This window comes from Anomalospiza imberbis, chromosome 25, assembly GCF_031753505.1.
Source record: "Anomalospiza imberbis isolate Cuckoo-Finch-1a 21T00152 chromosome 25, ASM3175350v1, whole genome shotgun sequence".
Taxonomy (NCBI): Eukaryota; Metazoa; Chordata; class Aves; order Passeriformes; family Viduidae; genus Anomalospiza; species Anomalospiza imberbis.
This window is the reverse complement of record NC_089705.1, coordinates 5,799,657-5,824,940: the sequence shown is the minus strand read 5'-3', so window position 1 is coordinate 5,824,940 and position 25,284 is coordinate 5,799,657. Positions and strand designations below refer to the sequence as shown.

Below are 25,284 nucleotides of genomic sequence, written 5' to 3'. Positions count from 1 at the left end.
GCCTGGAGCTGGCATTCATTAAAGAGATGTCAAAGCAAATGACATCACTCTGTTAGGCAGCAATGGCAAGGTTACCCCAAGGGCCATTCCTGGACAGGGTTAAAATATTCAAAATTCAGTTTAGATGCTTTGTGAGCTTCTCTCCTTAAAGAGCAGAGCATACCCCAGTGCTCTGGGTTTCGGAGGCACCCGTCCCTCCTCAGATCATCTGGCTGAGGCAGTGATTTGGCAGATTGGTGGGCACTGCAGTGAGCAGTGAGTGTCCCAGCTGGGCCATCCCCATTGTCCGGGGAGGGCCTGGCAGGGCTATATTTGACTGCAGGATGGGCACTCCAACATGGGGAACATTCTTTTGGGGAGAGTCATCCTCGTGTCATCAGCAGGGAGAAGGAAACCTCCTTTGTCCCTTGCCTTGCCTGGGGACAGGGGCTCTCCCTGCAGCCTTCACGGGTGAGTTTGGTTTATCTGCAAATAAACTGCTGTTTATTCTGGATTTTGTAGGATCTTCAGAGCGGCATCAGTTGCTTTGTGTGACAGCTTTGTTTGACTTGCACTGCAGAAGTAGATTTTGCTTTGTGATTTTATCTGTTTTAATGATTGTTTTTCCAGTGTTGTTATGATGAAAATCCTCGTTTGCTTCATGTTTTCTCACCAGAATCTGCTCTGTTTTACTGGCATGTTTAGAAAATAATCTGCATTTGAATTGAAAAGTGTAGGTTTTAACAGTGACTATAAAACAATGAAATTTGTTTAGGGAAAAATAAAATCCATTATTTAGTAAAAACGAGACTGTATCAGTAATTATTCATGAGCATGGAAACAAGGCTCTGATGCTCAGGATGACAGGACTCATTCTGCAGCTGAACCACTTCTGAAGACACCAAAAGCTATGAAATTACAATGATTTTTTTCCTCATAAAAGCCTGCTTTATTTTTTTCTTCTTATCAGCATTTATTGTTTCTACCAAATTTAATGCTGACAAAGGAAACATTATCAAGATAATTCTGTATTTTTATTTGCATGTTGGAATATTTTGCATTTACCACAACAACCCTGCTTTTCCATGGACTGTTTATAAGGAATTTATTTACATCAACAGAAAACTCTACAAGTAGAAAAATTGTATGAGAAAATTATACTGGGAAAAGCTGAGGGTTTGTATTTTTATCAAGTTCAGATTCGAAAGCAGCAACGCTCAAATCCTGGTGGAAGATTTGCCAAGGGAAAATTTCAGTCATGGAACACGAGCTAGGGAAAGATTTGCAACTATGCTTGAACAAATTCTATTCAGCAACAATTACATTTGCAAGGCTGCTTTTCCAAAGTAACCCGAGCTTTTAGACCCTGTGCAAGGATCGTGCTGGGTGGTTGGGATTTAACTGCAGGGAGAGGGAGATGAGGAGGGATCCGCTTTTAAAATTGCCTTTAATGCCCACCCATTAGTCAGAGGCTAAAAGCAGCGAGCTGTGGGTTCCCAGAGCAGGGCTGGGAACAGCCAGGATGGGAGCCAGGAGTGCCAACGTTTGCTCCTGTGTTTCACCTGTGCAATGGGATTTCTCTGGGAAGCTTTCCTGGTCACTCTCTGGGAGAATCCTGCTGTTCCTGAGCCACTCCTTGTAGGCTGACATTTGGGAGGATGCTGTTTTCTCTGTGGTTTTCCAACCTTTCCCTAAGAGCTCGGGAGAAATACGTGATCCCTCAGGATGCAAAGGAGTGGATAAAGCACTCTCCTCTGGGAGTGCTGAGCTGTGACTGTTCTGTGTGCAGCCTGGGCATGGTGAATCACAGATTTGTACATGGAGCATGAGGGAGAGCTCTGTTTCAGCAGCCGGAACTGCTGGAGCACCCTGGTTTGGTGAGAGCTGTCCCTGCCCATCAGATGGGCTTTAAGGCTCCTTCCAACCCAAACCATTCCAGGATTCCTGATGAGATCCTGGAGAAACAAATCTACCCACAAGGGACTGCCTGTTCCCTGCTCTGGGACAGCTCCAGCTGCCTTGAGAGACTCCATTCCTCCCCCTGATCCCACTTTCCACAGAAACATCATGAAGCAAGCCACTCTCATAGCGTGGATGTCAGAAAATATTTTTATATGAACCTCCACTCGCAGCCCCTGAATGCCAAAGCAGAGCAAGGACTTAAAAAGATTCTGTTAAAGTGTCTGATTTGAATGTTTCAATCTATTCCAGCAAGAAAGTTTGGCTTTGATATCCCACCATGGGAACCCGAGCCTTTTTCCACCACAGAGAGGAGGAACAGAAGGAGGAGAGGAAACAGAGCTTGGAAATGACCTCCACAACCAGGAAAAAAAGGTTTAAAACCAGGTAAGTCCCAGAGTCAGGGACAGGTTCAGCCCATCAGGTGCACACAGGGCTTTCTACACATTCATGGATTTGTAGAATTCTGAGTTTGTGAAATGATGGAACCTCATCTGGATTCTTTTCCATGAATCTGCCCCTGCAAGTGAGGAAGAGGAGACCTTCAGCCTTTCAGACCTATCGATAGCAGCTGCCCTTGCCTTGACCTCTGAAACAGCAAAGTAAGTCAGGAATGATTATAACTCCAGTATAACCACTGTGGGCAACATCACAGCTCTGTATCAGGGTCACAGCTTCCAACTTATTCTGCTGGAAGTAAAAAGAGGCTCTTCCTTTAAAAACACCAGGCCTCAACTAAAATGCAGGAAATTAAATGATGCTGCCATGTGATAATGAGGAACATTGCCCTGCTTACATGTAGATTTTATAGGAATACATAGAAAATACTGACAGATTAATAAATGTATAGTTACAGATGGGACTCTCCCTCTTTCCCAGAAAATCTCAGCCACATCTCTCCTCCCTTTGATCCTTTTCCCATCTTCCTCCCTAGGATTAGAAGTGGCCAAACAGTAGGTCCCCGTGGAAGTTTGATCTCTTCTGGGAGTGCTGGTTCCTGTGGGGGATAATTCCCTGACATTCCTACCCACACTCCATCAGCTGGTGTTTCTGTCCTTACCACTCCTCATTTAACCAATAAGTGTGCTATCAACAACAAAAAACACCCTAAAAAAAGAGAAAAAAAGTTTTATCTTGTCTTCTGTCAGCTTTTATCATCATGTAGTTCCAGGGAGTACAATCTAAGAAGGGAAGCTGAGATCCTGGAGCTGGAACAGAGGGGGCAGAAGAGGATTCGTTTTGGGAACGACATGGAGAAGATGGAAGAGGAGCTCATCAGGATCTGCAGGCAGCTCCGAGCGAGGGCTGACCGGAAGGGCCTGCGCAGGAAGGTCAGAGCAGACACCTCTGCTGGCAGCCGGGGCCAACAGGGCTAAAACTGTGATCCTACCTGTTACAGATGGATAATGAGACGAAGGGATGCATATTATGTGAATATTAAGAGAAGCTTTATTGATGTATAGTTATGTTCTTGTGGTTCAGACGTCCTCCATTCTCCCCATAGTTCCCTTTCCCCCCCACTTTGTATTGTGGCCATCAGCCACAACAAACAGCCTGGGTTGTGTGGGACAGGCAGGAAGAAGGTGTGCACATGGGCCCCTTGCATGGGACAGGAAGGAATGGAAAAGCTTGTTGCAAGGGGGGCATGGCATGACAACACCTGACCCTCCAATCAAGTTACAAGAAAGCAGTCTCCACCAGTAAACAACAAAAAAGAGTGAACTAAAAACTCTGAGAGGGGCCAGGGTTGGCTAACACAACTCCCAAGAGTATAAAAGACTAAACATCCATCTTAAAAACAAACCAACCACTTAGTAGGCAACCACGAGGGCAATTCCCAGCACTACAACTTTTCCTTATTTACTCCTTTTAATATTTTTTTTATTAAAGTGTAATAAACCTTTCAAATTTTTAAAGTAAATAATTATCTCTCACATACACCTAAGCAGGTGTTAAGACAACCCCAAAATCCCTCTAACTAAAGGCCTTGCACCCCTGCCACTGAAACGTTACCACAGGTCCCTGGTGCAAGAGAATTTGTGTAACAAATTCCCCCTCTGCAGTGCCTTTGGCACTGCAAACTCCCCCTCTGCAGTGCCCTTAGCAGTGTCTCCCTGGCACAGGCTCTGGAGAAGGCCAGCCTGCAGAAGGAGCTCCTGGAGCTGCGCGCGGGGCGGGCGCCCCTGCTCTGGATCCCGCTGCGGGCACACGCCGTCTGGGAGAGGATGGACGTCACCCTGGCATGCACCACCCTGGGGACCCCTGTGCCACAGGCCACCTGGTATGGCACTGCCAGCACGGCCCACGGGCACGGGCACACGGCAGCGACAGCCCTGTCCTGCCACGAGGAGGGAGGGAGAGCTGCAGAGGTCACAGAAAACGCCTCCGTGTGCAGAGGTGTCAGACCAGCAGGGACACGGGGGCCTGGAGGCAGAGGCAGTCCTGTGGGATCCTTCTGGGACAGGGCTGGTGTTCATGGAGGTTTCCCTGTTTCCTGGACATTCCTGTGGGATCCTTCTGGGACAGGGCTGGTGGTCACTGAGGTTTCCCCATTTCCTAGAGATTCCTGTGGGATCCTTCTGGGACAGGGCTGGTGTTCATGGAGGTTTCCCTGTTTCCTGGACATTCCTGTGGGATCCTTCTGGGACAGGGCTGGTGGTCACTGAGGTTTCCCCATTTCCTAGAGATTCCTGTGGGATCCTTCTGGGACAGGGCTGGTGTTCATGGAGGTTTCCCTGTTTCCTAGAGATTCCTGTGGGATCCTTCTGGGACAGGGCTGGTGTTCATTGAGGTTCCCCCATTTCCTAGAGATTCCTGTGGGATCCTTCTGGGACAGGGCTGGTGTTCACTGAGGTTTCCCCATTTCCTAGAGATTCCTGTGGGATCCTTCTGGGACAGGGCTGATGTTCATGGAGGTTTCCCTGTTTCCTTTGCTTTTCCCACAGGCAAACTTGGGATTTAAGTCTCAAAAAGCAGAACCTCCTTTCAGCACTAAATCAGCACAAACACGCCCCAACAAGGCCTGGCTGCCTTGGACACCATGAGAGTTTCAGCATTAAACTGCTGCTGCTTCTACAGTTTGTAGAATACAACACAACTGTCATTTATTCCCTTTGTATATGAACCAGCCTCAGGGGGAGAGTGTTATGGACTGGGCCTGAGTGCAGCACACTCCATAAATACCAGAAACAAATGAAAGACCACCTCAAAAAAGCAATTTGCAGAGTGTATTTCGATAAGTTTGAAGTGATTGGCCATTGACCTCTGGAAGGTTTAAGTGTGCAAACATTTGCATTACTAATGACTCGTAGGCAGCAGCTCTGCCACTGTGGGAGCTCTGCATGTCCTGTGTCCTTCCAGAACGACCTCTCTGATTTATTCAGAGAGCAAAGAGAATCTGAACCTCCCACACATCCCTGGGAACACAAGGAAGAGACATCTGTGAACTCGCTCACAGGAGCTGCAGGGCAGGGGATGTAAAGCCAAGGCTAAGCAGCCACACAGGACCATGGAGGGGTCTGGCTTTAGCTGCCAGACTGGTTTGGATTGAAGAGGGGGATCTGTAAAAGAGGGAATTGTGTCTACTCCTCTCTGCTGTGGTGGTTGATGTGGGTCCTTTCCTAACAGCATGTTTCCTTCTTTTCCACCAGGTATAAAAATGGAATCCCCATCGATCCCCGCCAAGCCCCAGCAGGAAAATACAAGATCAAGAATCAATTTGGGATGCTGACCCTGCACATCAGCAGGTAATGGCTGTGCCCTTGGCTGAGCTGCTTTTTCAGCTGAGTGAGACCGGCTCACCCTAAATTCCCAGTCTGTGTATGATAAACAAGCCAAGTAATTCTTCTGGAATCTGACCTTGCCTGCCTGTAGGCTGTTGTGTTTGAGCTACACCTTTGCCAATCTCCACAGCAGTTCGCAAGGTTTAAAAAAAATCTATGAAAAATAAAACAAAAACAAACAAAATTTAATGGCTTCATTTACTTCAGCTCCTCTTTTTATATATCAGCAACATTTTTTCCTTCAGGGTAAGGAATGAACATTAAGCACCTCATGAGCAGACAAAAAGTGTGATTTGGGATGGATCAGTGTAATCAAAACAACATTAGTTCTGATCTATGAATTATCAGTGACAGACAAATGCAAATCTTTAGTGCAATCAAGTGTTCCACAGGCCTTTTGCTTCTTCAGTACTTAAAATGTTCTCCTTCTGGGTCTCAAGAGAAAAAATTGACAACAAAGTACCAGAAATCCTTGTAATTGAAAGGAAAAGCAGCTTCTGGATGAAAAGCAAACACCCTTGGGATTAAAGGGGAACCCCTTTGAATTTGTCCTGTGAAATGTGAAGGAAGGGATTTTTTTTTCAGATGCTCCATGGAAGATTCTGCTGAGTACAGTGTGGAGGTAAAGAACCAGTATGGTGAAGCTTATTCCTTTGCTACAGTGCTTGTCAGGAGTAAGTACAAATATTCCTTTGGGTTTAAACTTTCCAGTACTGCAGAGTCTTCCAAATATTTTCATTATTTGATAGGCACACACAGGCACTCTGGAAAAGGCTAGACCAGCTTCTCTTCCTTAAGTCACTTCTGGGCCCAGGCAAAGGTTTTCCTTTCAGATTCCATAAGGACACGGCTGTCCTTTCACTGGGATAAAATTGTACTAAATTTAGGTGCTTATTTCTTCTGGACTGCTATGAAACAGCCCCACAGTGGAACTCAAGAGGCTTACAGAGAGTCTGCTAAAGATCAGCAAGAAATGGTTCCCCAAGAACTGTGGCTTTCAGTGGGACCTCTCAGTGCATTATTGCAGATAATGCCACGTTCTTCCCTGAAATCAGTAACTACCAAGGGCAAATGCAAGATTTTCCTTTTGGATTTGTGCTGTTCTTAAAATAACTGGCACAGACTCCACAGATACACATTGTGCACAGCCAAAGCCAGACGTGGGGAAGGAAGTAAATAAACCACCAGCACTTAAAAAGGGAAATAATCTCAAGCTATAGGAAATATGCAGAGCAGTCTCACAGGATCACAGTTTAGCTCTTCATATTTCATCTATTTATATCTAAATTACGATTTGGTAATAAAAGGCATGGACAGAACAGACCTACAGGACTGTGGACAATTTCACCCTTTAGTGGGACTGACAGAGCCCTCTGCCATGGGTTGTGTTATTATCACACTTATTTTCACATGCCATATTTTGAGCTGAATCCTGTCTGGGATGCAGATCCCTGAAGGAGACTTTGACTCCAGGATTGTAAAAGCAGTGTATTATCACACCTTTCAGGTCCTTTAATCAAACAGTGCCAAAATTCAGCATAACTGGAAATATGCAACAGGCATTTACCAGTTCTAAAGGGACAGGCACAACAGCCCAGAAAAACCTTCTTTTGAATCCTTCCCAGATTCCTAAATTCCCCCTACCCTAATGCAGGCAGACAACAAAAGTTACCAGGAGGTTCTCTCAGTATGGCCACAACAGGAGCTGCCCTTTGCCACAAAGCAGCAGCCTGAAGGAAAAAATTCCATGCCAATAATAACCTGCTTCTCTCAATTCCCTGTGGGATCTTTAGGATCTTTAGGCATGAGGATGGAACAGGGGCTGTGGTCTGGCACAGAAAGGCCTGGCTGGGACAGCTCTCCTCACCTCTGAATGCCTGGTTAACCTGTCCCTCACCAGGGACAAAGCCCTGCAAATACTGCAGACACTGCTCCTCCCCCAGACCCTTCCCAGTAACCCGAGCCTTCCTTCTGCTATCTGCATTTACTGCTCTGAAAATAGAGATTACAGCCAGGCCTTAATCCTGCCTCCCCTGGAAACGTTCCTGGTGCCCAGGCAGGCCATGGCATCTCCTCCCCTGGCCCTGGCTGCCTGCAAAGGCCTCGATGCCAGGGGAGGGTCCCTGAGATCCACAGTTCCCTTTTCCTGAGACATCACTGAGGGTCTCACAGGGCTGCTTTATCTCCAGGGCTTTGTATTTCCCTCCTCTCCGATGGTCACACTCACATCTCATTTTTTGGTCTGCTACTGCCAAACTTCAGCCACTGGAAGATTTTATGGGCATTTGTTGCATTTGTTGTTGAGAGAAAAGTACCTCAGTTTCATCCTAAGTGCATGAGTTCTTGGGTTTCAGCTCCAAATGATTTCACGTGGTGCTGTGAGGCCAAGAGGCCAGAGCAGGTGGATCTGTGATGCCTCCAGAGAAGCCAGGAACAGCTGATTTGGGGATATCCTTCCCTGAGCTCCAGGAACTTTCTCGGTCTCAGCACAAACATCCTTTCCTTTGATTAAATCCTGAAGTCCCAGTCACTGGTAGTTTCCAAGAATCCCACATCATCCTCTGGGAACACTGTTAGAACCCAGGGCGTTGCTTTTATTCAAATCTTGATTTTCTTTGGCTTTAACTTGCCTGCTTGAAAAGGCAGAAGGCAAAGTGACAAAGCCCTCCTTAGCTCAGAATAACTGAGTGCACGTGAGCATTTGGAGCAGGATTGCTTCCACTGGAACAGTCATGGGAACAATTTCCTCTGCAGACACATCCCCAGAGGCTTGTGAAGGGCATCAGCTGTCAAATGAATTAAAGTTTTACCCCATGGTGACACTTTAAAGACTCAAATTAAGGGCTGGCTTGAGAGAAAAACAGTTTGTTGAGCATCACTGGGTGTTATTAAGAAGATAAACACTCCATGAGATTTGCTAAATGTATTTTCCTCTTGTCTTACAGAATATTATGGAAAGGAGTCAGGATTTGATTCAGAAATATACAAAAGTGAGTAAATCATTGATGTTATTACTAATTATTTTTATAGCCTGATGCAATTTGATTATTTTTTCCCTGAGAGCTTTTCCTGTCAGCCTGACTGCACATGCAAAGTGCAAGGCTCACTCTAAATATTTGACAATAAAAATACTACAGGAGGAAGCTCTGGAAGTCTCTTTATCATGCTGACTTTCATTCCACAGGGTCCCTTTTGGCCAGAGAGGCAGATTTTGCTTTTCCACTGAAACCCTTATTTGCAAGAGAAAAGGAGCCTTTCACCCTGTCCTGTTCCTTCTCCTCTGATTTACTGGACCACCAACGAGGCATCACCTGGTTCAGAGATGGTTTGTAGGCAACAGCAGTTCATGTGCATTTATCTGTGGGAATATCCCACTGGAATTCACAGCTGTGATTAAATGTTCACAGGGGAAAAAAAAAAAAAAAAGAAAACTATTAAAATTCAGGATTCCTGAGCTGTTCTCAGCTCTGCTCAAGCTACAGATGTTACAATTTAACGTTTGCCTTTTCCCCGTTTGTAAAGGATGATACATTCAAAATGTTTTGGAGGTAATGACATTCCTGTTCATAAGAATATTTGAAGAGCCTTACTTTGAAAAGGCTGTGGTTCTCCAGTGAGAAAAACTTCTGGCTAGTCTGTGTTGTTCTGCTGGCAATCAAGGATTTGGGTCTTTCTGTGGATCAGAGTCCATGGCTGCAATTTGGAGGCACAAAAACAACACCAGGAATGTCTTAGAGATCCCTTATCTCATTCTGTGCCTTTTTGAGACATTTGGGAATAAATATTGCCATTCCTAACCAGGCAAATGCAGGTGAACTTCCTTCCCCCCTTCTCCTGCTCCACAGGGGAGCTGCTGCAGGACTCAGAAGGTCAGGAGCTGAGGTCCCAGGAGCGTGAGGCCTCTCTGACAGTGCTGTGTGCTCACAAAGAGGATGAGGGGTTCTACACCATCCGTGTCCCCTCGCTGGATGGATACAAGGAGCAGACCACTTATGTGTTTGTTAGAGGTACCTGCAGATCCTACAGATCTCCTTTCCTAAGACCTTGGCATAAAGAAATTCCCCCCTCACACACAAGGAAACAGCTCCTAATTTTGTGTGTGGATACAATTATCACAATGACCAAATCTTATTTTCGCTGGTGATTTCAGTATCAGAAAATTGTGTTACTGGGATAGGCCCTTAGACACTTAAAACTAAACTACTCAGTGAAAATTCTGGAAGAGAAAAGAACAAAATCTACCCCTCCCTCACTTGGTGTTTTGCAGACGCTGCAGCACTAACAGCTGGTGCCCCAGGATCCCCCCTCAGCGTGAAATGCCACGATGTGAACAAAGACTGCTTGGTCCTTTCTTGGGTAGCACCCAGTGATGATGGAGGAAGCCCCATCCTGGGATACCTCATTGAAAGGTGTGTAAGGCATCATCCTGGAGCTAAGAAACCTCATTTTATGGTGGAAATAGAACAAAGGAGCCCCGTGCGCTGTGTGTCCTTGCAGGTGTGTGGCTGGCTCAGAGGAGTGGGTGCAGTGCAGTGCCCAGCCTGTGAAGGGCTGCAGGTGCCCAGTGCTGGGCCTGGCCGAGGGACAGACGTACCAGTTCCGCGTCAAGGCTGTCAACAGGGCTGGCACCAGCCACCCTTCAAAGGCCAGTGACCCCGTCACCACCCACGACCCCAGCAGGGACAGGAGAGTGACAGGTTGGTACCAAACCCAGGAGAATCTGTTCCCTCAGGGAACAGGAATAACTGAGTGCAGATTGTCCAGATCCTCCCCATCCCCACAAATGTCTTTGCTGAGCCCATCTTGGGAGCACTCTGAACAGAAACAGCTCAAAATACCATTGTCTGGGACATAAAATGTCTGTAATTGTGCACAGAACCAACAAGCCAGTCCTGGGTTCTGTCTTTCTCCCCAAGCACCTCCTGTGGGTGGGTAACACTGCCCTGTTTGTCATTGCAGTCATTCCATACGACGAGGGCAGGACCATAGAAATATCCAAGGATGACCTGGAGGGTGAGTTCAAATTTCCCCAAAGTGTTTGTCTCCTTCGTTATATTGAATGATCTGAATTTATAGTGGGAGAACAGAACCTATTTTAAAAGAACTTTTATTTTCCTGCCACACTATCACTAAAGGCTTTTCTGCCTTCCCATAGGACACATTAAAATTCCCTTGCCACCCACCAATGTTCGTGCAAGTGAGGTCAGAGAAGATTATGTGGCTTTGGCCTGGGATGAACCAGATCCAAGAGGCAGAGAGCCACTGAATTATTATGTGGAAAAGGTAAGAAAATACTATCACACAGGAGGGGAGCTGCAGAGCAGGACCATTTCTTCCTCAGGTGGGCCATGGCACAGCTGAGGCCATTCCCAGTTAGGAACTGGGAAGATCCAGCCTCCAACCCAGCTGGCTCAGCCTCCTCCAGCCCCGCAGGTGCCCTGAGCCATGGCCCTGTCTCTGATACCAGCTCAAGGGCTAATGATTAACAAGGAATTTTAACACCACAGAACAGTGGCAGAATTTTAACAGAAAGAACTGTTCTGGCCCTGAAAGATGGAAAAGCTGTGTAGAACTGCACAATACCTCACTGTCCTGTTCCCCACTAATCACTCTGTTGGCTAATTAGTATCTTCTGCCAATCTCCTTTCATGCATTCTTCTTTCTCACCTCCTGTAGCAAAGGGGCCCTCTGCTGCCAAGGGTGGAAAGTGTGGGTACATGAACAAGAAATACGTAATTTATGGCTTTGGTTTGTGTTTTGTTTGGAGCTTTTTTCAATTCCGTTCCTACAAAGCCCAGCTTTGTTATTGATCAGGAGGGTTTTGTGCTCACATTAGGAGTTGTAAATCATCACCTTTTTTCTTGCAGTTGCTCGTAGGCAGCAGCTCCTGGCAAATGGTGAACCTGGAGATGCCAGCGAATTCCCCAAGATTTGCACTCTTCGATCTGGCTAAAGGAAAATCCTTCCGGTTCCGCGTGCGATCCGTGAACAAGTTCGGGATCAGTGAGCCCTCCCTGCCCAGCGCGCCCGTCACCGCCGGGGTACCGCCCGGTAATTCCTGCGACCAGCACCAGCCCTGGGGAGAGGGCATGGGCTGGAAGGAATGAGGGGGATCCCCTGCCCACGCTCCCCTCTAAATTTCATGGTCTACGGTTACACAGCAGTACTTTGATATAAGGAAATCTCTTGAAGCCCTAAATCCTTCTTTAATTGGTTTGCAGTTGGTCAGGGCAGTGTTAATCTGAGCAAGCGGTGAGCGGGGAATTACATTTAATAAAATAGGAACAGTTGAAGCCTGTGTTTAATCCAAGGATGCTTCCAGCATGGTGTGAGGGAGGTGATAGTGTGGAAGGAATGGCAGGAGGCTGCAGCAGCCTGGGCTGGGGGGCTCAGCCAGGACAGCAGCCTCTGCAGGGGTTGTTTTCTCCCTGGACTGGGCTGACAGTAAGAGGGCCACGGGCTCATGTTGGTGTTTCTCTTCTGCAGAGGGATGAGTACCAACTCTTTATTTGTGTATTGTCTCACACTGAAGTTGCTCCAGTGTTCACTCATAAATGGAAATGCAGAGGGAAGCAGGTCCCAGTTCAGGGTAGAGCCAAGGACAATCAAGAGATGAGCTCTGTTCCTCCTCTGCTTCAGAGGAGGTTGTGTAGGGGAACTGCAGAAATCAGTGGGAGAGGAAGAAGACATCTGGCAAATCCAAGCACAAAAACAGATCCTGTAGAGTGGGCCCCTGTCCATGGCATTTTGCTCTAATTTCACAGAACCCCAGAATGGTTTGGGTTGGAAGGGACCTCAAAGCTCATCCATAGGCAGGGACCTTCCACTATCCCAGGTGGATCCCACTATCCCATGGTGGTACCCATCCAGCCTGGCCTTGGGCACTTTCCAGGGATGGGGTAGCCACAGCTTCCCTGGGCAACAATTTGAAAATGGTGCTCTGGAAAAGGTGACTAAGTCAAACAGGCCAACACATTCATAATAGTTTTGTCTTTTTTAAACTATAGATTTTAACCCTCACTACTTTTGTCTCTGTTGTTTGTTTCTTCCCTTTTTTAGCTCCTCCGCCTCCACCATCTCAGGTTTTGGCATTCAGAGACACCAAGACATCTGTTGTTGTGCAGTGGGACAAGCCCAAGGATGGCCTGGAGCCCCTTGGCTATTACATCTACTGCCGGGAGACGGGCACGGAGGAATGGCAAACAGTCAATAACAAGCCACTGACAGGCAATGAGTGAGTGCAGCTCCTCTGCTCCGCTGAGGGATCACAGGGGCCCAACCTGGATTCTTCTGTTTCTGCCTGGAGTCGTGTTTCAGATAAAAAAAGAACTTCCTTCAGTCCCCACACACAGGCTGGCAGGCACACCAACACCAGGGCCTCTTGGCGGGTTCAGGATTGCTCCAAGGCTGTGTGCTCTCCACGGGCTGGGCTGTACAGCCCCACAGAGCCTGGGGCACCAGCAGAACCACATTCCATGGGTTTGCCTGTTTTCCACTGGAGTAAGTCGCTGTCAATCACATGCAGAAATTACAGTCACTCTCCAGCTCTGGGGGTCACATGTCAAGCAGAAAAAGTCCATTAAAAAGTCCTGTTTATCTTCCTGCCAATGGCGATTCCTCTGCATCTGATCCACACTCATCTGGAGCCATTTCATGTCACACATTAATTTGTAATGACAAATAATGATTTTGAAAGAACTAAGCCTCATGAAAGTGTGTTGCTGTCTGTTTCAGCACTGTTTACCTGTGCACAGGCAAACACAAACATACTAATTTGCTCTCCCAGATTTACTGTTCCTGGGCTGCAGCCTGGAAAAGAATATGTGTTTTGTGTGAAATCTGTCAGTGATGCAGGACTGAGTGAGAGCTCACCAGAAACAGATCCCATCGTTGTCAGGCCGGCGATCGGTGAGTAGTGACCCCAGTGAGACCCCTCCAACCCCGTCTGGCAGGCACAGCCACCACTGCCTGCTGTGGTGACAGTGTCTGAGAAATGAAACAAAAGGGAACTCATTTTCTTGTACCCTACAGCTTCTGCCATCAATTACACTTGTCAAGCGTGGACAGAGTTAATTAATCAGTATTCTGACCTAGCAGTGTGTTACATTTGTGGTGTTAATTTGGCTCTGGGTACAAGTGACCATTTTAAGTGCTCAGTTATGTGATGTCTGGAAATCAACATTAGGAATTTCACAGGGAAATTAGAAAACCCTACACCCACACCATCCAGGATCTAACCCTCCATATTCCCCATTTTATCAACCCACTGCTCCCATCTTTTCTGCCACACAAACCATAAAGCACCAGGCAAGAGACCTCCTGAGACACATCCAAGGCTTTTGCTGTGACTTCCAAATGAGAATGTGGACACTGTGTTGACATTGCTGTTCTGTCTGTCCCTCTGTGCCCAGCCTGTCCCTCGGCCCCGCGTGGCTTTGTGCTGCTGCACTGTGGCAAGGCTGAGATGACCATTGGCTGGAAAGCCCCGAAGCACAAAGGAGGAACAAAGATCCTGGGATATTTCCTGGACCAGCACAACCACTCTGAGCCAGACTGGCACGAAGTCAACACTCGGCCGATTCCTCAGCGCGTTTGCACGGTATCCATTTGGAGCACAGCTGGGAACAGCTGCACCAAGGGTGAGCTGGGTTTTTTCTACTTCTTCAGTGTCCTGCTGAACTGACCACGTCTGTCCTTCTGCACCCCAAGGTCAGCAGCCTGCAGGAGGGGCACCTGTACGAGTTCCGTGCCCGGGCCATGAACAGGGCTGGAGTTGGGGAAGTGTCCGAGCCCAGCGACTTGTTCAGATGTGAGGAGTGGACAATGCCAGAGCCAGGTATCCCTCATGTAAAACCACCCAGGAAAATGTCACCAGCTGTATTTGTTATCTCCTTACTCTTTCAAGAGGTTTCTACCTCTACCTCTAGGTTTCTACAGAAAAGCACAAAACATTTCCAGGGGTGTTGTGATGCAGGGTGTTATTCCTGCATTACACAGATAGAGCACCCAGGTATTTTTAATAATATTGTTTCCAGAGAATGAAGAATCAGGATCTAAACTCTAAATCCCTTTTAGCTTACACCACAGCAAATACCATTAAAGCAGCTGGTTATGCTCCTTCATATTCTAACTTCAATATTCTAATTACCATAGAAAGCATCCCCTGCAGACCCACTATGCTCTCTGATCCCCACCCAACTGCATTTTTCCCTGTTCCCTCTGTGCCAGGCCCTCCCTACGACGTCAGGTGCACTGAGGTGAGGGACTCCTCCCTGCAGCTGCACTGGGAAGCTCCTCTGTACCTGGGGGCAGGGCCGGTCACAGGGTATTTCATCGACCTGTGTGAAGAAGGCTCAGAGGAGTGGAGACAAATAAACAAGCAGCCTACACCCACCACCCACATGAAGGTCTGTACCTGCTCTTAGTGTCCAAGTGCTGCTTGTCCTAGTCTGACATTAATTCCTGGCTGTGTTCCCTGCAGGTTTCAGACCTGGAAACAGGGAAGTGCTACGTTTTCCGAGTACGAGCACTGAACAAGGCTGGAGTTGGACCCCCTTCACTCCCCTCAGACCCTGTGGTGGCTAAAACCAAACCTGGTATGAAGCTAAAAGCCATGAGACTGGGACAGTCTGTAAATAAATATATGATTTGGATGAAAATCTGCTTTGTGATGCATCAGCTACTTGTTTCACAGCAAGAAACACCCTCAGTACAACAATGATGAACAAATCAAGCTGCCCAAATTAATTAGCTCTAACTGTGCTCTGTGTGGCTCGGTTTTGGGGGTTGTTTTTGAGTTAGATGTACAGAAGCTCAGCCCTGATCTGCTTTGGTAAGGAATGTTTTGTGGGTTTTTCACATATCCAGGCACAAATGAAATTGAACTCGGGGTGGATGAAGAGGGTTTCATTTATATGGCCTTTGAAGCTCCTGAAAAGAATGACTCCTCTGAATTTATCTGGTCAAAGGACTATGAGGGACCTCCAGATCCTGACCGAGTCCAGACTGAAGAGAAAGGCAATAGGTGAGTATCAAATGCACACTGAGAAAATGAACTGGTGAGTAAAGATCACATTAAACACCAAGAAAAATGTGAAGCCAAATGTTTCCCTATCCTTTCCCTGGTTCCCAGCCCTGGAGTCCAGGAAATGAGCTGGTCAGTGCAATCTGGGGAGCAGCTGCCATCCTTTTCCCAATATCTTTACCTTGCTCCTCAGAGTCACTTATAAATTCCAACGAGTTCTACATTTCCTGTTCCGAGTGTATCTAATTCTGTTACAGGAGACGTCATTTCTGAGGAAAAATATAATTTTTGCTATTATTCTTTTTACTTCTAGATCAAAACTGATACTGAAAGAGCCCTCAGAAAAGGACCTGGGTGTGTATTCAGTGGAAGTCACGGATGTAGATGATGATATCTCTGCCAGCTGCACTTTAACAAAAGAAGGTAAAAATTGCCAACAACAAAAAACTAATGTGCCCTCGTTTTCTAATCTTAGATGTTTAGAGGAAAGTTTCCTGCAGTAGAATAGTGAGTGACTAATGTCACTTAATGGTGTCACTAAAAAGATGTTTCCCATTCCTTGAAGGCTCAAGGGCAGTTTCTTTTACAGTCCCCTAAGGAAAGATTCCGTGCTCCTGCAAAGTCATTTTTCCACTGCAGTTCAGATTTCACATTTGGCTACACTGTCACAGGGATTTACAGCTTCTTTAGCACACTCCCTGAATTCATCCAACCAATGTTTTTTCAGATAGAACCAACAATTCCCTTCACCACCTTTTCTAGTCCTCCTTTTATTGAATGTTTTATCTTCTCTTTGACATAAATAAAGTTTACCAACAAAGTTAATTAAATTGATACAATTAATTTGTTTTGGCCTAGTGTTGACTTTTTCTTCTCTGCATTTCAGATCTGGACAAGTTATTGAAACGTAGCCATGAAATCAGGAACCCATGTAAGTTGAAGCAGCAAAAAGCCACGAGCAGGGGGCCAGCCTGGGAAAAGGGAACCCAGCAGTGCCCTGGCTGGGCCAAATCCTGTAGCGTGCCTGTGATTCCCCTGGTGGTTCTCTCTGCTTGCCAGTGATCAAGCTGATATCTGGCTGGAACATCGACATTCTGGAGAAAGGGGAAGTGAGGCTGTGGCTGGAGGTGGAGAGGCTGTCCCCAAATGCTGAGCTGCACCTGATCTTCAATGACAAGGAGCTCACCAGTACCCCAGTAGGTTTTATTCTGCATTTCATCTTGACTTACTTTCCCACTGCTGAGCATGGCACATTCCCAGTTTTCTGAATTCCCAGATATTTTGATGGGGATTTTGAACTGAATACAGGCAAATCTCACGAATTCTAAGAGCAGATGGAAGTGATTTATTTCTCAGTCCAAAGCACTGGAAATAACCCCATGTGTAACTGCACCCTCCAACCTCCTCAAACATCCACAAAAATGTTCAGGCCTCCTCCTTGTCCTCCCATATCAAATTAATATTAGAACATTTAAAAAATACTTGGAATGAGAGGACCAGAGGGGAGAACAGTTGAGAATGAAGCATAAATATAAATCATGGGTTGTCAGCTCAGTGCAGAGCAGCAATGCCCAGATAACAGCCAGGATCCCCCAGAACAAAGGACAGGTCCAGGCCAGAGCAGTTCAGAGCTGTCAGTGCCCTGTTGGGGGGGTTAAATCAACATGTAACAAGTTTATCCAAGGCTTTATCTCTTCTAAAATCTGTCTCCTCTCCACTGGAGAACTGACAGGGATCTGCACAATTTATCAGGCTCGTTGGAAGGACAATATTTGCTCAGAGCAAACGGGGCAGGGAGGCAGAATGATGGTATTTGTGTTTAGGCACCTGGCACTTTCGGGTGCAGGAGCTCCGTGGTACCTGCACCTCAGCAAGAGGGGGAAATTTTCCTCACCCTGGCCAAATATGGAACTACACGTCACAGATTATGACCAAGTGCAACACTTCCATGCCACTGAAAATCACAGATATTCTGGTTTCAGCTCTGTAATACCCATGAAGGAAGGATGTTTTGGGTTAGGTGGTTTAAAGAACTTTCTCTCTGCTGGAAGCAATTCTACCACTCCTGAACACATAAATAACAGATGAATCCCACAGCCTGGCACAGCACAGTGCTCTGCCTTCCTCATCCTCTAAAATGAGGGGAGTTTATAAGGATACAGGTACAAAATAACTGCAATATCTGCTGTAGAAGATGCTGTGCCAGGAGCAGTTCTACGGTGGAAATCTCTTCAGTTTATCCTATTTCCTTTGTTATACACAGACACACAAAATCAACTTTGTCAAAGAGAAAGGCCTCGTGGAACTGATAATCCAGGATTTCTGTGCTAGTGACAAAGGGATGTACACAGCCCAGCTCAAAGATGGGAAAGCCAAAAATCAATTCACCCTTGTTCTCATGGATGAAGGTAAGTGAAATTCATGATCAAATATAGGCTGCCATGCTCAGTGGAAACTTTGTGAGGCACTTAAGGCCCCAAAGTATTTCCAACAGTTCTAATGGCACACTGGGAATGGGGAGAGCAAATTTTAGCCCAGATTTAAAATCCAGGAATCATTTAAGAAATGATCTGAATCTCTCTTTACCATAAATTAAAGCTTTTGGTCTTATAAATAGGTGCTTGATGATAAAAGCAGTCTGCTGAAGTGGAATGCTTAGTTCTTCCTTCCAAATGTTTTACATATCAGCTTGCAGTGGTGAATTGTGCCTTGGCAGCACAGTGCAGTGTGTGCAGTCATTCATCTCAGGGCAGGAACAGGCTGGAGATTCAGTGTATTTAGCAGCTGGTTCACTGCACTAAAGGTAATAAAGAAAGCATCAGCTGCGCTCCAGGACAAGGCACAAAAGCTCAACATGGAACACACAGCTCCCTGGACATGCAGTACAGAGAGCCTCCTAACATTAATGAAAAATAGGAACAAGATTCTCATCTAAATCCTTCTCCATCGAGTGCCTATCCCTGGTTTCAGTTCTCTGCATTTTGCTTTCAAGTGATCTTCTAAAGCTTCCCAAGTTTATGAATGGAAAATGTCTATAAAATGTCAGATCTCCTTGACTCCTTGGAGAGACACAGGCCTTTCCCAGAGAGATTCAGCACTTGCTGGGTTCAGAGCAGAAATTCATTTGATAATCTGTGCTCTAGAAGTGCCCATTGTCTTTACTGACAATGTAAATGCAGATACTAAAGTTAGATGGGGTTGTGCTCTCTGCTTTCTTCAGTGTTTCTTACTTTTAAAATATTCTAATTTCAGATTTTCTAGCCTACCTTTTTATAAGGTGAAATCCTGTATTTAATTTGCTGAATGCTCAATGGCCGAGTCTTCAATGGCTCTTCTGTTTTAATGAAAATAAATGTTAGGCTCTCAGCATGAACAAACAGCATAGCTCTAATGATAACACCTTTTGTACAGGAAATATCTAATAAAGGGGTGTTGTTGACTTTGTCCTTTGCTGTTCCATAGCTTTTGCTAAAGTGGCAGAAGAAGCTGAAGCAAAACGGAGACAATGGAAGAAAAAGCAGGGTAAGATCAGCCAAAGGTTAAGGACTTGTCAGAATGAGGCCAGGATGGCAAAACCCAAGCAAATTTATTTCATTTCATCATCTTTTTAAACACATTATTCAAGCTGATTAAGACACTGGGATAAGACTCCTTATTTTCAGCTGCTTTCTAAATAATGACTACACAGATTTATCAGTAGAGATTTTCTGCATCAGTGCTGTGGCACTGAACACTATCAAACTCTGAAAATTGTCCAACCTGAATATACATTCTGTAATTAAGATCCACTTGTAAAAAAACAGGATTTCTAGCTAAGTTTGTAAAGACCCATGCAATTTACTTTCACCTCCCACTTTATGCTGATGAATAAATAACTTTCTAAAACAAGTTCATTGGAAAAATAATACAATTTGAAAGTGATTCCCTGCTAGTGAGGATAAAAATATTCACTTGATAGTGACTGTGACAGCACATTATAAATCCAGTCTCCTCGGCTTCAGAGTTGCCCAGTGTGGGATGAAAGGATCTAAAGTAATTTATTTCAGTTTCCCCTCCCTGTTCCCTAGAAACTCGGGAGTTCCCAGGTGCACTGCGGGAATCCAGCACTAGATGGAAGCATTCCCGCAGGAAACACGGCAAAGGCACCACGAGAGAGATTTAATTTCTTTTCCAGGTCCACATTTCATAGAGAACCTGACATGGAAAGTTTTGGAGAGCTGTGAAGTGCTCCTCACCTGCAAGGTAACAGAATTCCTTCAGCATTCCATTTTAGGTGTAATTTTCAGAGGATATGAGCAGTGCTCGTGCAAATGCTTTGCTGCAGTGACAGTAAGGAGATGATGTCTTTTGGGCTGAAATTTTAACAAAGAAGGGAAATTCTCAGATTCAGGAGCAATGTAAGTGATGATTCATATTAGGACATCCAAGAATTAAGAAATCAAATGGATTTTGACTTCTAAATGTTGACTTAAAACAGGCAACAAACCTGAGGAAGGACACCAACTTCCAGTGGTTCTTCAATCACAAGGCACGAGCTGGTGGAGTGTTTGAGCCACAGACTGGGATAGGAACTCTGCAGATCCCAAAGGTGAAACATCAAACAGCTCAGAGGTCGACAGGAAAATGGCAAAAAAATGGGCTGATCTTACTCATATTCCACGTGGGTTTTGGGTAGTGCCCACTGAGTGAAAGAAACATTGAGAAAAGCAAAAGAGACGAGACTTTTAATGTTACAATCAGGATCTGAATCTGAGTTCTAGTGGAGTTAATGGCAGGGGGTTGGAACTAACCAATCTTTAAGGTCCCTTCCAACCCAAACCAGGCTGTGATTCTGAGATCCTAATCAGAAATAAAATGTTTTTAACAGTGGGTGGCTGCTCAAAGTTTAACACATCCTGAGAGGCTGAAAAGAGCCAGTTTCACACAGGGACTGAGGCAAAAGCTGAGCTACTGACCCCCTAAAACCAACAGTTTCCGAACCAGACCCTCCCTATCCTTTCACAGGTTTTGGGGCAAATTGACCCTTCCCCCCCCCCTCTTTCTGCTCAGTTCAACCAAATTCATAGGGAAGGAAGAAGAAAAATCTCAGCTTTTTCCTCTTTTCCAAACCCTGCCCTGTTTCAGTGATATGGGAAATTTCTCTGGGAGAGATGTTGTTTGTTTTGGGGCTTGTTTGGGTTGTTTTAATCAATATTACACAAGCACACATGTATGTGGTAGGTAACCAAAGCCGATGAGGGCCTGTACAAAGCAGTGGTTTCAGATAACCGAGGAGAGGACTCCACCCAGCTGGACCTCACAAAAGGAGGTAAGAGAACCTTGGATCACACAGCAAGACACATTCACACCCCTGCCCTGAGTTCATTTTGGATTTAAACCCAAATATCCTCACTTTCTATGAAACCTACACGTCCTACGTGCTTTTATAGGAGTTAAAACCTGCTTTAAAAAGTTACTGGTCAAATTTAAAGAGTTTCCTGCTCCACATGCTGATGTCATTTCCACTTGCAGTCATTTCTCAAGCCAGGACTGCATTATAAATTCTGCCAAGCCCCACAGAAATATCAGGGATATTTTGGTCACTTCAACGCAGAATCAATCAGACGGTTCTGCTGCCCAAGATTAAATGCTGCCCCGACATCTGGAATCCATCATTTAAACCTGGTACATAAATCTCCTGTCTGGGAGGCACGTGGTGAGTGTGAAGGAAGATAGGAGTATCTAAATTTAGTAAGAAATGCCCAGCATCTGAAAACAAATGAATCAGAGGCAAAAACTCCATTCCCAGGGAGTTTTGCCACAGAAAACGACAGCAAATAACCCGTGGATATAAAACATCCTAACCACAGTGAAATGAATTGGCAGATCGGGTGTGGTTTGCTATGATTTGTATTTATAGACACTTAAATCTTTGTCTTTCAGCCTTTGAGGAGCTTCTGAAGGAGCTGTGCAGGATCAGTGGTAGGTCAGCTCTCAGCATTGCAGCAGAGGGGAAAGGTGGGATGGCACAGCTGTCCCTGGGTGTGGAACAAGCACAGCACCACCCCCTCCCTGCTCCTTTGGCTGGGATTTTGATATGGAACAGGTAAATCTGGGCATCCCTCCCCAGTTTCAGTCTTTCTGTTGCACCACCAGCTCTTTCTGCCACACCTCTGAAAATCCAGCCTACTGAGGAAGGCATCAAAATCTACACAGATGTCAAGTACTACACAGACTACATGAAAACCACCTGGTACCACAAGTAAGTCCCCAAAAAACATTTGCAAAGCTTCTGGAGCACTGTTCCTTGTAACTGTTCATCCAAAATTAAACATTTGGGCCTGAGCCCATACATTTTTCAGGTAACTGTGGATTTGTCTGAGTAAGGGCTGAAATCCACAACTCATTCCCATCCTGGAACATGTCTGGGAATTCCAGAATGAAAAGTCATGTTATTTTTATCACAGCACTGCAGAAATATTTATAAGGGATCATCTTTCCTAGAATAATAATGATGCTGCACTTATGATACTGCTCAGTTACAGCCTCCTTGGTTACAGACAGAATTTTTCAAACACTTTATTTTTACCACTTCATGTTTTCCTAAACCATTCTCTCCCCCCACTCTGAATAAAAAATATTCCCAAAATTACAAAATTCTTCCTAAACACTGACTAATTTAGCCTCATAATGTCTTCCTAAATAGAGAGCTAGTGTTTTATTAGATACCACCTACACATGTAGAGAAGGAGGTGAATTTTTAATAACATTCAAGGGCTAAACACTTAAAAATATTCAACATCTAAATGGCATTTAATCCCTTAAAAAAGAACTAAGAGGTCTTTGCAGAGTTTGTGAGGTTTTGGCAAACTGCCTCAAAGTACAGCCCCATGGGATTTCCTCTCTCCATGAAATGAATCCTGACTCCCACACTTCCAACCACTACAGGTCTAGAAAAAAGTGATTTCTCCAGCTCTGCTAAATATGACTGAAATGACATCACTTGCTTACTCAGGGAGAAACAACTGGAAAGCCGTGACAGGATGAGAGCTGGGAGCACCATGAACCAGATCTGGCTGCACATCCTGGAGCCCAGGGAGGCTGATAAGGGCAAATACACCCTGGAGTTATTTGATGGCAACAGCTCCCACAAACTGTCAACAGACCTGTCTGGGCAAGGTGAGCTGAGTCACACCTGAGCTGCTTTCCAGGAGCCCTTCAAACCCTGGGCAGGGATTCCTCTCTCCCTTACTGGGGCTGATTTCCATGTGGAATTGGGGTGAAGAGGACGGTGGAGAGCCCACAGAAGCACAAGGAGAGGGGAAGGGCAGGAGAAAGGATTGAAGTTTTTAGGGAGCCTTAGCACTGCTGGGGAAAGTATGAGAAGGGGGCAGCTGTTCCTGGGATGTGTCCAATTCCTCCACTGGACGACAGAGCTCATAGGTGGCATCTTGGAAAAGGGAACTTTCAGGTTTATAAAGGCTTTTCCAAACTTTTGGAGTTTTTTTTCCTCCTCTGAACTTCTCTTTGGAAAGAGAGAAGTCAGTCCCAAGTATTTCAGCAGTACTCAAACAGAGCTGAGTTTCCTTAAGGCAGGGACAGATACCATCTAGAGGATAATTACATTTATCCATGTAATCCCAGCACTGATAACAACAACATTATGCTAAATCTACTGAGTCAAACAAAACAAAAGGCAACTTTCCCTAAAACCTTTCATTCTTGCAGTTTTCGAAGATGCCCTGGCTGAGCACAGGAGGCTAAAGTAAGTTCCTGCCTAAACACTTTCACAGCTTAATTTATTTTGATTTGACAATCTAAATTGTTAATATAATGGCTAATAAATAAAACCACAATCATTTTCTCTGCCTTTCAGGGAAGCAGCAATAGCAGAAAAGCGTAAGTAAAAGAATCTCTTCCCTTCAGTGAAACAAAGGCAAGTTTGCTGATAAGAAAAACTAAAAGGTTCTGTTTGTTCATTCCCAGGTCGTGCCAAAGTCGTTCAAGGTCTGCCAGATGTTGCCACCATCATGGAGGACAAGGTAATATTGAGTAACTCCATTAATTGGTCCTTGCACAGACACAGAAGGATCACTGATGGGGAGGAAAGATCCTTGTTTTACCCCCCTGTGCATTGCCAGCAGCTTTTCTGAGCTGCTGCATTGCCAGAGGTGGGAAGTGGTGCCCTCCTGGGTCACCTTCACAGCCAGAGCCTTTCTGTTGTCCTCCCATTTCACAGGATTGGACTTTGAAGGCCTTTAGGTGCTGGGTCTGATTCTCCCATCAGCCCAACTCCCTGCTTTCATTTCTGAGTCACATCCCTCTTTACTCAGGCAGCACAAAACCCCTGCAAAGTAACTGCAAACTCACCACGTGCCTGTTTAAGTGCCACTTTACAGCACAGGAAGCTATAAAAAGACAGTAAGACAAATATGAGTCAGGCAGGTTAATCCTGATTGTACTGGAGGATATCAGGAAAAGGAATATCAGATATCCGTGTTGGAATGTCACCTAAGGAAAACGTGAGAACTGATTTTTATTGTTCTTAATTTAAAAGATGCGTGGATGTGGCACTTGGGGACAGGGTTCAGCGGTGGCCTTGGCAGGGCTAGGTTAAGAGCTCACTTTTAAAGGTTTTTTCCAACCTAAATGATGCTGTGATTCTATGAACTGAATTTCCCTGCACATTTACAGCTCCATAATCCATTTCTGTTCTCTGTTTCACAACAGACCCTGTGCTTAACTTGTTGTGTGTCTGGAGACCCCTACCCAGAGATCACCTGGTTCAAAAATGAGAAGGCCATCGTGTTTAAGGACAGATACAAGATGGATGTGAAGGGCTCAATGGTCACAATCACCATAGAGAGAGTCTGCAATGAAGACACAGGAAAATACAGCATCTATGTCAAGAATAAATATGGGTCTGAAACAGGGCAGGTCACTATCAGTGTCTATAAACACGGGGAGATCCCAATAGGAACAGAGCAGGAAGTCCCAGCTGGGATTACCACAAAAAAGCCTAAATGAATTAATTGTCTCCTTCAATTTGAAAGGAATTTTACTCCTTCAGATGCCTTTCGGTGTCTCTGCCCTAAAATTCAGGCTTGTGTATCCGTGTTTATTTTAGCAATATTTCAGTATTTGTTAGAGAACAATTCTCATGTGTGTGTGTGTGTGTGTGTGTGCTCACACGTGTGTACACTGCATGTTCACCTTCCAGAGAGACTCTGCCCTGGTAAATCTGTGTGGGAAGTACCAGAGGATCCACACATGAGGCTTTCTGTGGAGGGTTTTTGTATTAAATCACTACATGTAACAGATTGCAGCCTGTGTGTGTGTGTCATTAAACTCAAACCCTTGGTGACATCTCAGCACTGCTTTGAGTATATCCATGATGAAATCACTCCACCTGTGGGTGTATGGGAAGTCAGGACACACTCCACACATAAAAATGACCCTGCAAATCAGGAATTCTCCCAGGTAAATGTAATTACAAATCTGGCTCTTTCTGTGTGAATCTTCTTTAAAATTACCTACTAAAAAAAGGGTGGTGAAATGGTA

General features: G+C 45.4%; 1 protein-coding gene across 3 annotated transcripts; it reads left to right on the top strand.

Moving 5' to 3' along the window:
- Positions 1-324: 324 nt before the first annotated feature.
- Positions 325-24,806, top strand: MYOM3 (myomesin 3). 3 transcript variants are annotated; one of them, XM_068172390.1, is made up of 37 exons: positions 325-459; positions 2,199-2,325; positions 2,466-2,540; positions 3,104-3,269; positions 4,062-4,219; positions 5,589-5,684; positions 6,306-6,394; positions 8,666-8,710; positions 8,905-9,045; positions 9,566-9,727; positions 9,988-10,129; positions 10,218-10,417; positions 10,680-10,733; positions 10,876-11,003; positions 11,588-11,771; positions 12,780-12,954; positions 13,507-13,628; positions 14,132-14,319; positions 14,430-14,556; positions 14,949-15,127; positions 15,202-15,316; positions 15,588-15,744; positions 16,058-16,167; positions 16,631-16,675; positions 16,804-16,940; positions 18,008-18,152; positions 19,207-19,266; positions 19,919-19,986; positions 20,222-20,332; positions 20,965-21,052; positions 21,667-21,705; positions 21,880-21,985; positions 22,739-22,902; positions 23,452-23,488; positions 23,600-23,622; positions 23,710-23,765; positions 24,454-24,806. In XM_068172390.1, the coding sequence occupies exons 2-37, from the start codon at positions 2,219-2,221 to the stop codon at positions 24,748-24,750; spliced, it is 4,296 nt and encodes a 1,431-aa protein (XP_068028491.1). In that variant the 5' UTR covers positions 325-459; positions 2,199-2,218; the 3' UTR covers positions 24,751-24,806. The 3 variants fall into 3 exon arrangements, with proteins under 3 accessions (XP_068028491.1, XP_068028489.1, XP_068028490.1); XM_068172388.1 differs by lacking the exons at positions 325-459; positions 2,199-2,325; positions 2,466-2,540; positions 3,104-3,269; positions 4,062-4,219 and adding an exon at positions 5,245-5,519 and having other exon boundaries at positions 5,586-5,684; XM_068172389.1 differs by lacking the exons at positions 325-459; positions 2,199-2,325; positions 2,466-2,540; ... (1 more) ...; positions 4,062-4,219; positions 5,589-5,684 and adding an exon at positions 5,844-5,966.
- Positions 24,807-25,284: the final 478 nt, after the last annotated feature.

Excerpts from the sequence above, each read along its gene's own strand:
- MYOM3 (XM_068172390.1), top strand. The coding sequence starts at position 2,219 with ATGGGAACCCGAGCCTTTTTCCACCACAGAGAGGAGGAACAGAAGGAG. Across the intron at positions 3,270-4,061 it reads GGAAGGGCCTGCGCAGGAAG|GCTCTGGAGAAGGCCAGCCT; the intron begins GTCAGAGCAGAC and ends TCCCTGGCACAG. Across the intron at positions 10,418-10,679 it reads CAGGGACAGGAGAGTGACAG|TCATTCCATACGACGAGGGC; the intron begins GTTGGTACCAAA and ends TTGTCATTGCAG.